General features: G+C 48.0%; 1 protein-coding gene across 3 annotated transcripts in view; it reads left to right on the top strand.

Moving 5' to 3' along the window:
- The window catches only part of DOCK1 (dedicator of cytokinesis 1), a 493,587-nt gene that overhangs the window by 402,647 nt on the left and 76,110 nt on the right, over nucleotides 1-14,830 (top strand). For all 3 annotated transcript variants that reach the window (XM_028119986.2, XM_028119987.2, XM_028119985.2), the window contains exon 32: nucleotides 7,464-7,522. In XM_028119986.2, the coding sequence (XP_027975787.1) occupies nucleotides 7,464-7,522 (59 nt within the window). The remainder of the gene's footprint in view (nucleotides 1-7,463; nucleotides 7,523-14,830) is intronic.

The raw sequence follows: 14,830 nt of genomic DNA, 5'->3' as shown, positions 1-14,830 counted from the left end.
CCCCTTCCGGAGCCGCAGGTCTTCTGCATTGAGCTCTGAGTCTTCTCTTCCTCACAACCGTGGCAATAAGAGACTCCAGATTTTCCCTTTGAAATTTTCTCATGGATTCCCCAAGGGGGAAAAAAAAAAACATCCTAAGTGTTTTAGAAGTTGTCCTTGCAAGACTCTGGCAGGACGGCCTCAGCTCCTGTGCAGCCTGAGGGGCCCTCTCCCAGGGACCTAGGCTCAGTGTGTGGCCATGACAGGCCACCAGGGAGAAGTGTTCTCTGTGTCTGAGACCAGCGCTTGTGGCCCAGGAGGCCGTGTGGCTAGGATGCGTGGCAGGTTCAACAATACAATGCAACAGGATGTGCTTGTATTCGTCATGCCTCTGTCTCTACCTCAAACACTTTGTAATCAGTGTGCCGTTTTATTTCTAAATACCAAAATCTATATAAGACATATTTGAGGTCATCCTACCAAAATGCTTAAGTTTTCCCAGTGCCTAGAAAGGTTTTAATCTGCTTAAAATTGTGCTAGTGAAAAGGGCTTGAGTGCCTGCTCTGTGCTCAGGGTCTTGGTGCTCGGGACGCAGAGGTGAGAAGTTCACGGTCTCAGGCAGGTAGGTGTGCGACAGTAACAGCGATCGCCTGAGGTGTCACTGCTCACCGGGTGCCTTGGCAGCCTGCAGATGGACGTTCGCGAGTGAACGCAAGGAGCCCCAAGGCCTCTGGTGGGAGGGGCTTCCAGGCTGGGTGGGGAAGGAGCAGGGAGGTTACCAGGTTGGCTAACTGAGCCACGGTCAACAGACCACCAATCCCCAAAGGGGACATCAAGTCCCAGAGGGCATGGCCTGCTCCTTGAGCAGAGAGATGCTCTGGATTGTTGAAGCGTGAGTGAGTGGCTAGACCCTAAGGGCTTGGCGTGGGCAGAGCGGGAGGCCCAGTGATCTGGGAATTGACCCCATGGGTCTCAGCAAAGGGCTGGGTGCTGACGCAGAGCACAGCGGAGGATAATTCACTTGGTTGTCTTTTTCTTGATGGAAAGCCTGCAGGCTCTGAAAGCAGAGCCATGCCACACCCATTGCGGAGCCTCTGGCTGCCTCCCTTTGGGCCCGTGTACTGCTCTAGGGTTCCTGAAGCCAACCAAATGCATCTGTGTGAGGGCTTCACTGAGGAACCCCCTTCCCCCACACCCTTCACACCACTGCCTACCCTTCTCTTCCTCTCTGCCAAGCCCACAGCAGCACCTGTCTGCCTGGCTGACAGCACGGTGGCCCCAGACAATAGAAAATCCCAGTGTCAGAAGATCTGCCTGTTCATTCCCTCTTGTGAAGCTCCCCATCCTCCTGATGACCTGGGTTGGGGAGATAATTAGGATATTCATCCCAGAGACTTTGCCCAAAGTGCATGGGAGTAACGTAAAATAATGGGCCATACCGTGCAGAGAACTGATTATGTCAAACCCAAATTGAGTATAAGATTGTCCAATGAACCACAAAATAAATAACCACCAGGAATCAAAGTCTATAATAAGAAAATATATCTGACTCAGCCTTCAGACATCCTTGGTGCTAGGACTCCCACCCAGCAAAGGACGGAGGTGTCACTGGCATTTGAAAACTGACCTTCACTTCTCCCCGCCCCACCCCCCCACCCCCACCCCCAGCCTTTGACGTTACGGGGACTCAGGAAATACGAGTCAGGTATAAAAATGTTGGCTTTTCATTAGCAGCCAGCTTGACCGTGTTAGTATGCAGGACATGTGTGTCCTAGTGTGGGACAGTGTGACCCATGACTGCAAACAGGCTTCTGTGTTCAGGACCAGACTCAGTCCTGGAAGAGAAAGGGGGTTCAGGCACTGGGCGTCCGGCATATCCAAGCATAAAAGGCTCACTTAAAATTTTCAGCCCGAGAATCAAGTTTAAGCGCCAACCCCAGGTTAGTGCATTTGAACCTATGTGCAGAGACCACCCTCCGTGCAGACCCTCTCCTCAGTTGGTCGCCACGCTCTTTCTCATCTTTATTTACCTATTTATATGTATTTTTTTTGTGTGTAGAATTCACACCTTCTGAGAGGACAGGTTTCACAACCAGGTCGAAATTCCACATAAACAGAGATCTCCATCTTTCCGAGTGCAGGGTTCTGGGGTTTTCGTGCATTAAGTCAAACTGAAGACATTGCTTTTAGGGAAACTGAAAGAAACAAAGCTGCCACAAGCCCCGCTTTGCAGCGTGGGATGATCTGAAGCTGGGACTGTGTGGACCCCAGATTATGACAAGAAGTCGTTTAGAAAAAAGTAGAGCTTGTGTTTATGCTTATTGCTTAAGACACTCCAATTATTCAGAGTAAGTTCACTCTAAACCCAGAATTAGCAGGGATCCCAGGGAGACAGATTTAGCAAACGGTGACCCACGGCAAGTCGCTCCTGGCAAAGCTAAGTGTCCTGTGTGCCCGAGCGACTCTGTGTCCCGTCCCCCGCAGTAAACCTGGGGCAGCGCAGGACGCCATGACACATCCAAGCCCTGCGTGTGGTAAACTTTATTCCCGGGGTCACAGATGGGATGCCACCTCCTGTCACCTCCCCCAGGGACTTGCCATTAAACGAAACGTGTCTCACTTCACGCATCAAGTCCCTGCAACGGCCTCTGCGTCGGCCCGCATCCCTCAACCTCCACCCACTCCCCCCACGGTCTCCCTCTTTCCTTTGTTCCCAGAACCCCACGGAGGTTTCCCTCCCCCTCTTTGGCCTCTCTGTGCCCTTGTCAGGCTCATAGTCCTCTCCCAGACCTTTCGGTGGGGGCGCTCCTCATGCCCTGGGCTTGGGTCTTCTCATTCCACCCTCCCTCGGTCAGACGGCGTGTTTGAGCTCTGCATCTCACCCCTTCCTTGGGTCACGATGGCAGCTTAGTGGCTGTTTGTATTTGTTTCCTACAATCATCTGCCCTCACAGTTAACACACCCTGGGTGGCTAAAAACTACAGGTATTTGTTGTCTCACAGTTCAGGGGGCCAGGAATCCAAATCAAGGTGTGGGCCGAGGTGGTTCCTTCTGCAGACTCAGAGGGAGAACGTGTTCTGTGCCTCCCTCGGCCGGTGGTTGTCCCCAGGCCTTGGCGCTCCTGGTTTCTTCTGTCTGCGCCCCTCCACGCTCTTCCTTATGGCCTCATGGGGCCTTCTTTCCCATGTCTCCAAATCTTCCTCCCCTTGTAAGGACACCAGTCCTTGGACTCAACTCCCCTCCAACCGCTGCAGTCCAGTATGACATCATCTTAACCTGGTGACACCTGCAGAGACCCCCTTTTCCAGATAGGGTCACCTTCGCAGGTCCCGGGGCTTAGGACTTGAACGTGTTATTGTGGAGGACACAATTCAACCCACAACAGTCATGTCCAACATGCTTTTTTTTTCTTTTTTTCCCCAGTGAAATAGAATATAAGAAAGCATCAGAATTTACTGACGGTAGTGAGGTTAAGTGTTATTTCATAAAGCAGTTGTACACAGCTATTTATATGTGTGCTGGTTACTAAAGTAAAATGTATTTCTTATTTCAAAAGCATTTTGAAACTTAAACTTTAAAAAGCTGCCTCTGTGGCCTTTGTTCACACTGCATCCCCCTTGGTCTCTTAAGGGGAAGGAGCGGGTTCTCTGTCCTCCAGCCCCATGTCCTCTTTTGGTCCATATCCTTACCTACCCACTCCCTGCCTCGGGGCCTTTGCACCTGCTGGTCCATCTGCCTGGAACGCTCTTCCTTCCCTTCGGCCTGGATTACGTCTTTCCTTCTTCAAATCTGAGGGTAAGTTGTTGTCCCAGAGAATTGCCATGGCCAGCCTAGGCCCACGGTTCAACTCTCACTCCTCTGTTTTTCCTAAAGGGCCATGATCGCAACCTTCATAGAACTGTTGTATGTACATATGTGTGTTGATCTAGTGTGATTATTTGTTTAATGTCCATCTCTGCTCCCATGCTAATAGCCCCCCAAGGTCTGTGGACTTTGTTCTCCATGTTATGTTAATGTTCCCATATTAGCTCTGAGCCTGGCCTCTAGTGAGTATTCAGTAATTAATGAATCAGTGAGTAATGTTCCCCGAACGAATCAATGTAAATGACCATCATAACCATGAGGGGGTTGCTGCGATGAGGCCTAGTGTGAGCTTTAAAGGAAGCACCTAGCCTGGCTTAAGTGCTCACTAGGACATACGAGGACATCATCTCTCTCATTCTCAAAAACTCCTGGGAGATGAACATCATACGTCATTATCCCAGTGCTATCTATGAGGAGACTGAGGGTCAGAGTGGCCAGGTAACTTGCCCACAGTGCTTAGGTTTGGGCTCAGGTCAAGCCTTATCCCTAAGCCTGGACTGTCTGTGGTGGACATGGGTTTTCTGCTTCTTGGGTGAAGATTCACGAAACCAGGTGCTGAGATAAGGCCCTGGAGACCTGATTCATGCTATTTTAGCTCAGAGTTACAGACCTGGATGTGGGATCCTGTATTCACTCGGGCTGGGGGAAGCTTGCTTCCTTGAGGCCCCCTTGGGCCCCATTTTGCAGGTGCTCTCTGACTTGTAGGTGGGCACGGTGGGCGGGTGTGATGGGAAACACCAGGTGACTCCAGCTCCCTGCTGCTGTGGCTTTGTGGGGTCAGGCACGGCGGTTCGCCACCGGGACTCTCTGCGTCCTCAGTGGAAGGAGGACCACGACAGCTTCCCTCTGCTCACCTGGTGGTCTTGTTGCCAGAGTCAGATGAGACCAGTGCCCTTTGAGAGATGTGACACAGCACTGTGCCATGCCGTCGGGGAGATCCGGACTTGCCAGGCCCGGAGATGTGTGCCGTAGGGCAGAGCATGGGCCTTGGGGTCTGAAGACTTGGGTTCTCTTTCTTCTCTCCTTGCCTATGACTTGGCCGAGTCCTTTGGCTTCTCCCTCTAGGACCGGTTCTGTTCCCTCAAGTGTAAGTTGTGAGAGTTGAACTTAGCTCTGCTGCGTAAGGCTGCCACCAGCCCTGGGAGCCTGTGACCAGGTAACGGGCATGAGCCCCGACACTCTCCATCACTGCTGCCCTCTCCTCCCCAGGAAGAAGGTATGAACAGTTCGGGAATCCCTCTTGAGTTCTGGTGGTAGCTGTAACCTTATTGGGGGATTACGCTGAGATGTGTAGAGATTCAGCAGAGCTGCTTGTCCTGTTAAAACTAAAGATCAGTCTCGCTGCCAGAGAGTCAGTCTTGCCCCTCACCTTCTAGCTCCTTGCTCCCCTTGTTGTTACCTTTGTTCTGGCCCTAAGCACCTTTGACTTATTTGGGTATGAAAATGGCATCTTTGGCCCCTTGCTACAACAGGCCTGACTCTAGTGAGGGATGTGCTCTCGGATCTTCGCTGAGAACCCTGTCCTCAGATACTGTGAAGACATGTCATTTTCCACATCTGGGGCAGGATGGCGTAACTAGAAAACGCGAATCCGACACCCGTGAGCATCGCACCCTCTGTCAGCACCGTAAGGAAAGGGGCCGTCCAGGGAGAGGCAGGAGTGTTGGAGGCTCCCTGTCCACATGGGCCTGCTGGCATCCAGGTGTCAACCCCAGCTCTGGAGAAATGGCAAATCACTGCAGGTCAGCAGACGTTGTGTCACTCCGGCATGACCCAAACCGCCTAGCATTGTAGCCATTTTTCTTTTGTGAGAGAGATTCTTCCAGGATGAGAAGGAATCGCTTGGCTATTGGAAGACTATTTAAAGCTTGAGTTCGTCGGTCAGTGGCAGGCCAGCTGCTGTGACCAGCTCGCCCCACCTCCACGGGGTGGGGCTCTGGCCGGCTCTGTGTGCCGAGATCTGAACGCGTACTGGCAGGCCCTGGGGGGTCCTGCCTGTGATGCGGAGCTCCCTGGCTCACCAGATGCCCAGTCTCCTGAGAGACGACTCGTCCACCTGCACAGCGAGCACGAGCACTAGGTCTGAGCGTGGCTGTACGCTCTGCGGTGCTTTTCCCCGGGGGATGCCGGGAGGAGGCCTGCCGTATCCTCTCCCGGTCTGGGCTGCTGGGAGCCCTCTGTTCATGTGTGCAGGAGCAAAATGGGAATTGGGAAACAGGATCAACAAGCCCAGGAAGGGTGCACGACTAAAGAGGGCTTCGATGATCGGGACCGTGGGCGATGTGGGGTGCCACTTAAGACATTGGGGGATGCTCTTCTCTCACCCACGGGCTTGGTCCAGTAGCTTTGCCGACAGTGGACAGGCCTCTCCTCACTGTGGCACTGGTGATGGGTGCGTTCCCTGGCCGAAATCCCCCCTCTCTCACTCACCGAATTGACCCACATCAGCACTCACCTGGTTGTCAGGCTGGGCTGGAAGGTAACTCGTTTACCCCCGAGGACAAGCTTGTCCTCACAGGAAGGGGCTGACGCTCCCAGGTCAGTTGCTCTGTCTGTACACAGGGCCGTGGGTCCATGGAGGTGCAGCGGCCGCGGGGTGACCTCTGTGACAGGGTTGCCAGGCCGGTTTCCCTGGTGGAGAGCATGTTGGTCTGCAGCCCTCTCCTGCTGAAAGTGACAGACGGGTGCTTAGGGCCCTAGAGACTTTTATAAGGTGGCAGCCAGCTATGGTTGTTGGTTTACCAGGAGGCTCTTTGCCTTGAGAGCCACAACCAGGTCATCTGTAAACAGCTTCCCTTTCCACATCAGCTGACGTGAGGGCGAACAGAGCAGCTTGATGACCCAGCTGCTAAACTGTAATCCTGTACGATAATTGTGCAAATTATTATTTTTAATATAATCAGTTTTTTTCCTTAGGCAATAAAGGAAAAAGTTAAATTGCTCACAAACTAATAAACGTTTATCTTCTGAAGCATCAAATTCTGTTTACTCATGAAACACCTCCTCTGCTGAACCTGTGGGAGGAAAATTAACATTTATTTTCCCCGATAAACAAAAACAGGGGAATATTTGTTGACATCTTTTGGTGCAGAGCCCTTCCTTACATTGAAAATGCTAAAGAAGGATGGGAGGTATTTGAAAGAGGCCCTCCCAGCCCTGATTGCCCACTCCAGGGTTAATTTTAACATGTGAAAGCTGCTTTTGTGAGCAGGGTTGGAGGATGTCATTTGGTGTCTCCGATGCTAAGAGCACACTCTGAAAACGAGCTCCCCCTCAGGCCAGGGAGCCAGGGCCTCCTTCTCTTGCCATTAGAGACTGAAGAAGGAAAAGAAGGAAAATACCGCCCTTACTTTCTGCCACCTTGCTCATGTTCCCACGGGGTGGGGGTGGGGGGGGTGGGAAGAGCGTTACATAATCTGGGGTGATGGGGTGATGGGTAGGTGAGGCTCCCGCTGCTGGATTCTTCCTCCTTCAGTTCTCTTTGGTGGCTAGAGAAGCTTTGATACTCTCTTTGTTTGTCTCCGGGCTGGGAGACTTTCATTGCATTTAAAAATAATCTAAGTCTGATTTCCAAATGCTCAAAAGAGTGACTTAGCATTTCCCCTGTCCTCGGTTCTCAGGTATGGAGATATGAGGAGGCAGATTGGCTTCGAAATCAGAGACATGTGGTACAACCTTGGTGAGTAGCGGGGATTTCCGGGGAATCGTGGTGACTGTCATGAAACTGTGGTGGGTGATGACATTGGCCCTGGCTGTCAGTGCTGGGGCGTCTTGGAAATCTGAATTGCTTCTCTTCCTCAGAGAGCGATTGCTACCTTTGCAGTAGTTGTTTTCTGTAAATAAGAGGTAGGAAGAAAATCCGATCGGTGGGGCAAATAGAAAAATCAGTAGAGTGCCCCCTTATGTCAGGTGAACACAACTCTGCCTTGAAATTTCATTGCTTCCGGGCATCACTAACATTCCCCCAGCTTCTCAGGCATCAAACCAGGTAGTTCATCCCACTGTCACAAGGCTCACTGCTTCTTGTCTTCAGCTTAACACAGTCTACCCTCAAAGGGTTTTTTTTTGCCTACTCAAAACTGGGCCCTGTATATAGGTACACTGCCAGTGGGTGGTGGTAGTAGAACATGCTTGCACGCTGAAAATACACTAGGGGCTTCATGTGTGAAGATGAGAAATTAACATAGGTGCTTGCCGTTACAAACTTCCCTCTTACTACTGCTTTTCTTGCATCTCAAACATTTTGGTAGTTATTTTGTTTTCATTTTCATTTGTCTCAATATATTTTCTGATTTCCCACTTGATGTCTTTGACCCATGAGCAGGCTTTATAATTTCCTCTATTTGTGAATTTCCCAGTTTTCCTTCCGTTTTTGATTTCTGATTTCATTCCATTGTTGTTGGAAAAGATACTTGGTATGATTTCAGTCTCCTTAAATTTGTTAAGAATTGTTTCATGACCTAAGATGTGACATATCTGAGGGACGCTCCTGTGCTCTTGAGAAGAACGTGATTCTGTTGCTGCTGAGTGAAATGTTCTGTGTATCTGTTCGGTCCATTTGGTCTATAATATTGCCTTGATCAGTAAATATAAACAACCTAACTTTACACCGCCAGGAACTAGAAGGAGCACAAAGCCTTAAGCCAGCAGAGGGAAGGAAATAATAAAGATTAGAACAGAAATAAATGAAATCGAGAATGAAAAAAACAATAGAAAAATTCAACACAACTGGAGTTGGTTTTTTGAAAAGATAAAAAAAAATTGACCAGCCTTTAGCTAGATTAACTAGGAACAGAGGAGACGTAGGTAAATAAAATCAGAAATGGAAGCAGAGCCATTACAACTGATAACATAGAAATAAAAAGGATCAAAAGAGGCTATTATGAATAATTATATGTCAACCAACCTTGAAGAGATGGACAAAGTCCTAGAAACATGCAGCCTACCAAGGCTGGATTATGAAGATACAGAAAATCTGAACAGACAGATGGTAAGCAATTAGCAATCGAGAACTTCCCAACAAAGAAAAGCCCAGGACCAGATAGCTTCATTGATGAATTCTACCCAACATTTAAAGAATTAATGCCAGTCCTTCTCAGACTCTTCCAAAACATTAAAGAGAAGGGAACACTTCCAAACTCATTTTATGAGGCAAGCTTTACCATGATACCAAAGCCAGATAAAGCACTACAAGAAAAGAAAACTATAGGCCACTGTCTCTGATGAACGTAGATGTAAAAATCTGCAAGAAAACACTAGCAAACTAAATTCAGCAGCACGTCAATGGGATCATACCCCATGGTCAAGTGGGATTTATCCCTGGGATACAAGGAGGGTCGCACATACACAAGTTAACAAAGGTGATACACTCCGTTAACAGATTGAAGTATAAAAGTCACATGATTATATCAATAGATACAGAAAAAGCATTTGATGAAATTTTAGTACCCTTTCATGTTAGAAACTCAACAAATTAGGTATAGAAAGAACGTACCTTAATGTAATAAGGGCCGCATAGGACAAACCCACAGCTACGACGTTCAGGGGTGAGGAACCGAAAGCTTCTCCTCTCAGATCTGGAACACGAGGGGTCCCACTCTCTCACTCCTCTTCAGCATAGTACTGGAAGTCTCAGCCGTAGCAATTAGGCAAGAAAAAGCAATAAAAGCCATTGAGACCACAAAGGAAGAAGTGAAATTATGTTTGCAGAAAACTCTAAAGACTTCATCAAAAATGCTATTAGGACTAATAGATTAAGAAAACTTGCAGGATACAGAATGAACGTGGAAAAACCAGTTGCATTTCTATACACTTAACAACTATCTGAGAAGGAAATTAAGAAAATAATCCCGTTCACAATAGCATCAAAGTGAATAAACTACTTAAAAGTAAACTTAAAACAAGGAGGTGAAAGACCTGAACAGTGAAAGGTACAAAGAGTCTATGACAGAAATGAAGGAAGAAACAAATATATATAAAGGCATCTCATCTTTGTAGAGTAGAAGACTTGATAGTGTTAAAATGTCCATATTACCCAAAGCAGTCTGTAGGTTCAATGCTAACTCCATCAAATGCCATCCAATGGCATTTTCACAGACATTGAAAAAATGATTCTAAAATTCACATGGAACCACAAAAGACCCTAAGTCACCACAGCAGTCCTGACAAAGAACAAAAGTGGAGGCATCATACTTCCTGACTTCAAAATATATTACAAATCTACAGGAATCAAAACACTATAGTACCGACATAAAGGCAGACGTAGAGATCAATGGAACAGGATAGAGAGCTCAGAAATAAACCTGCACATATACAGCCACCTGATCTTCGACAAGAGAGCCAGGAACATACAATGGGGAAAGGATCACCACTTTAATAAATGTTGTGAATACTGGATATCCAGATGCAAAAGAATGTAACTGGACCCTTGTCTTAACATCATACCCCCAAACCAACTCAACTAAAGACTTAAACATAAGACCCCCCAAACTGTAGAACTCTGAAAGAAACCACAGGAGGAAACCTTCTTGGTACTGGTCTTGGCAATGATTTCTTGGAAAGGACAGCAGAAGCATAGGCAACAAAAGCAAACATAGACAAGTAGGACTCCATCAAACTAAAAAGCGCCTGCACAGTAAAGGAAACAACAAAATGAAAGACACCCCGTGGAATGGGGGAAAACATTTGCAAACCATATATCTGCTAAAGGGTTAATTCACAAAATATATAAGGAAATCCTACAACTCAATAGCAAAAAACCCCACCAATTAAAAGATGGGCAAAGGACTTGTCTTGACATTTCTCCAAGGAAGAAATGGCCAATAGGTTTATGAAAAGATAAGCAACATCACTGACCATCAGGGAAGTGCAAATCAAAACCACGGTGAGATGTCCCCTCACACCTGTTAGGATGGTTATTATGAAAAAAGTAAGAGATAAGTGTCAGCCAGCGGTACAGAAGTTTGAACACTTGCACGGGGTCGCTGAGAATGTGGGAAACAGCATGGAGGTTTCTCAAAAAGTTAAAAATAGAACTCCCATATGATCCAGCTATCTCCCTTCTGGGTGTACATCCAAAAGAATTGAAATCAGGATCTTGATGAGGTGTTTGTACACCCAGTTCCTGGCAGCATTATTTATAATAGCCAAGAAATGGAAACAACCTAAATGCCCATTGATGGATGGATGGATATAGAAAATGTGGTATATGTGTATTCATTGGAATATTATTCAGCTTTACTTTTTTAGTAAAAAGGAAATCTTGCCAAATGCAAAAACATTCCACTCGCATGAAGTTTCTAAAGAGTCATAGTCTTAGAAGCCGAGAGTAGAACGGTGGTTGCCAGGGGTAGGGGTGAATGGGCGGGAGAAGGGAATGGAGAGGTATTGGTCAAAGGGTACGGACTTTCAGTTATGCAAGATGGGTAAGTCTAGAGATCTGCTGTAGAACATAACACCCAAAGTTAACAATACTGTGTCCTACATTTAAAAATTTGTTAAGAGGGTAGATCTCATCTTAAGTGTTCTTATGACAATAAACACTAAAGAGGAAAAATAATATAATTAATAAAAAAATTTTTTTAAGATTTTTTAAATTTACTTATTTGAGAGAGAGAGAGAGAGTGAACGAGAGCATGAGCAGGGGGGAGGGTCAGAGAGAGAGGGAAAAACAGGCTCCCTGCCCAGGGGGCAGGGATGCGGGACTCGGTCCCAGGACCCCAGGATCGTGACCTGAGCCGAAGGCAGGTGCTCAACCAACTGAGCCACCCAGGCGCCCCAATAAAATTTTATTAATTAAAATAACATGGAATTCTCTATTAAAATGTTAGTCACTATGCCATGTAATTCTGTTAGGTAAGCTCCTTAAAGGAATAAAGAACTGATAATTGGGCATCCTGTTACCATCTTGAATGGGTCCTCGATGAACCCGCCTCTCTCCTGGCACCTGTTCTCCACTGTCAGCTTGCTTTGTGCTGAGACGTTCAGGCACCTTTCTTCAGCCTCATGGAGGGTCCTGTGCAAGACTTCTGTGGCATTTCCTCCCTGAGCCTCCAGGGCCCTGTTTGATTTGCTTAGCTTGGCCCACGAAGCCTGTAGTGGCTACAGAGGGCCTCCCCTCTCCCCAGTGACTGTTCTCTGCAAGGAGGCGGGTATCTTTCCACTTCTCCTTCTAGTTACCCCACAGCACCTAGGTTAAATTTGTTTCCCCATGGACTGGAGCAACTTAGTTGCGCCCCACCCTGCTCGGTTCTTGAATAGATTCTTGCTGTCTGTGTCGTGGCTAGGGACCTTGGCTAGAAAGATGCCCTGGCCTATCTATATTCCTTGGGAGCAATGAAACAGGGTGATAAAAACAGAACATGGTTTTTCCTGAAGGTGGGGAACTGGACTCCATTGCCCTCCCGAGTACCCTCCGAACGGACAGGGGTGGAGGTTTGGGGACCTTGCCTGCAGTCTGCCTTTGCGGTCAGCAAGTTCACGGCCGCCTGTTTTCAGCCCGAGCCAGGTTTCCTCACAGGGGCGGTTGCTGGCTCATCCTTCTTGAGTTCCCGGATGTCAGCAAACGTGTAAAGGCAGGCCCTATCACTTCTCTAGGGAAAGTTAGAATTTCTAAATAATCCTTTGTCCATCTGTTTATATTAAGGATGGAGTCTTTTTCAAATGGGTGTTACATGAAAAATAAATGCAGAAGGCCTTGGGAGAAAATACTCTAAGATATTCTATGGATAATACTAATAACAAAGAAATTAAGAAGTATGATTTAAGGAGAGGCACCAGCTGGGTTCTCAGGAGTCAGAATCCAGCACAGAAGCTCCCAGGTGGTGATGATGAGCTGGTTGGAATGGCTCCGTCTGCTCATGTTCTCCACAGACAAGTAACCTGAACCCGGCATGCTGTTCAGTTCTCAGGCACTTGAGGACCCCTTAAGGAAACTCTTTGCTGGGTCATTGGAAGCAACTTTCCTGCGGCAGCTTAATTGCCCAGAATCTGAGTTATGGCTCCAGGCTGTCAAAGGGCTTCCTGAATCTCCAACACCGAGCCTTCCTGGTGCCACCCTGTTGTTGGTCTTCCTGCTGCCCTCCCCCCGGGGGGCAGGGGAGGGGAGAGGAGGAGCCCTGGCTCCAGTGAAGAGACTTGAATCCTACTGGAATTTTCTTCCTACCTTGCCTCTGCCTGGCTGTGTGGCCTCCCCCATGACCCAGCCTTTCTGGGCTTCCATCAGTTTTCCAGGCTGTAAGAGAGGTTGGACTAAAGTTTTCAAGAGCCTCCCAATCCTGATGCTTCATAATTCTTTATATATGTATGATGATCTCAGTAATGAAATGCCAAGTCTTCTAGAACAGGGAGGAGGGCCATTCATGATTCATTTTAATTGATCATGCTCTGACAGATGCATTTGTCATATGCCCTGGTAGGCCAGACACTGCCTAACTCACGCCAGGAAGGGACCAGATACATCCCCATTAGAAAGCACAGAACAAGGCAGAGAGGGACGTTCAGAGAGTGGCATGGAGAGAATTGCTCTCTGCTGGCTGAGAGGGAGTCTGGGGCTCTCCTAGCTGCCAGCATCCACCAGTCAGGTGCTGTGGGCTCCACCTGCCCCCCCCCCCCCCGCATGAGAGCCCCCAGGGCATCTCTCACCTGCTGGCCCTTCCCAAGAGAGTGGCAACACCTTCTTGTAAGTTTTTCAGTTTCATTTCTCAAGTACACACTGTGAGTTGTGTGTTTCCCCCCAGAGGAGAATTTTAGGTATGATTTCAAATGACAGTGCTTCATTCTGAAATGGCTTGATATTTTGTGCATCATTTAGGATAACTAGAGGTATCCACCCTGGCAGATATTCAGACTGATAATTAACATACTAAAATGCTGTTTTCTTGGGTGCCTGGGGGGCTCAGTTGGTTGAGCGTCTGCCTTCGGCTCAGGTCACGATCCTGGGGTCCTGGGATCAAGTCCCACATCTGGTTCCCTGCTCAGTGGGGAGTCTGCTTCTCCCTCTGCCCCTCCCCTGCTTGTGTGCGCTCTCTCTCACAAAAATAAATAAAAAAATCTCAAAAAAAAAAAAAAAGGAAAGGAAAATGCTTTTTTCTTGCTTGATAAATCGTTGTTTCCCCAACTCAGCTTACCCTGGCCCCTTAGTGCTCCACCAGGACCCTCCCCTCTTCTGTGAGGATCCCTGAAGGGGTCACTGCCTGGCATGGAAGAAGGCTCCAGAACTGAGCTCAAGCCATGACTGACCTGACTGATGGACACGCCTGCCTTTCTGGCTTTTCTTTCTTTCTATAAAAATTATGTTCCTGGTCGCCTCAGTAGTGCCTGAGACTGACCACCATTTGCAACTGGCCCCGTCTCCATGATTGTCGTGAAGGAGGGTTCGAAGGGCCCAGGGTAATGTGAGCTGCTTTGTGATGCTCACTTCCAGGCCCTGGGGAAGCCTCGACCTTCTGAGGATGCACCCTTAGGTGTAAATCAGATCTTTAAAGCTATTTTGGAGCAGTTGGTTCCCTCAGCATTATCTGTCATTATGCTCCAAATAGGCTGAGTCAAGCGGGAGATCTTTGATTTGCAAGGTAAAGGATGCAGTTAGGAGAGCAAATGTCCCATTGTTTCCTGGCAGTTGCTGATTTGAATAGGGTGATGAATGCATAAGATCTGTGCTTTGCAGCTTTGCAGCCAGGAATGTGGACTCTGGCCTGAGAGAGAGGGCCAAGAGGTCAAACGTAAACCATGACCTTGGTCAATGAAGGGTAGGAGTCTGGTAACAGCAAGAAATAACCACCAACCAGCATGATTGGGTTCCTTGCTTGTAAAATAGTTACATTATTTTTTGAAAATTTAAGCATCGGCTGCCCAAAGGATCTGCCCTGAGCAGCCCCTCAAAACAGCTAAGAATGGCTCCATGGGGTCACCTCAGGCCACCTGGCTCTTTTTTCTGTTACGAATCTCAGGTGTTGGAGCCTGTCCCAAGTGTCACTGCCCAGGCCCC

This window comes from Eumetopias jubatus, unplaced genomic scaffold (assembly GCF_037043125.1).
Source record: "Eumetopias jubatus isolate StellerSeaLion01/CBP00866 unplaced genomic scaffold, mEumJub1_p1.0 scaffold_17, whole genome shotgun sequence".
Lineage (NCBI taxonomy): Eukaryota > Metazoa > Chordata > Mammalia > Carnivora > Otariidae > Eumetopias > Eumetopias jubatus.
The sequence above is the reverse complement of the archived record's forward strand: the minus strand, read 5'-3'. Positions and strand labels throughout refer to the sequence as shown.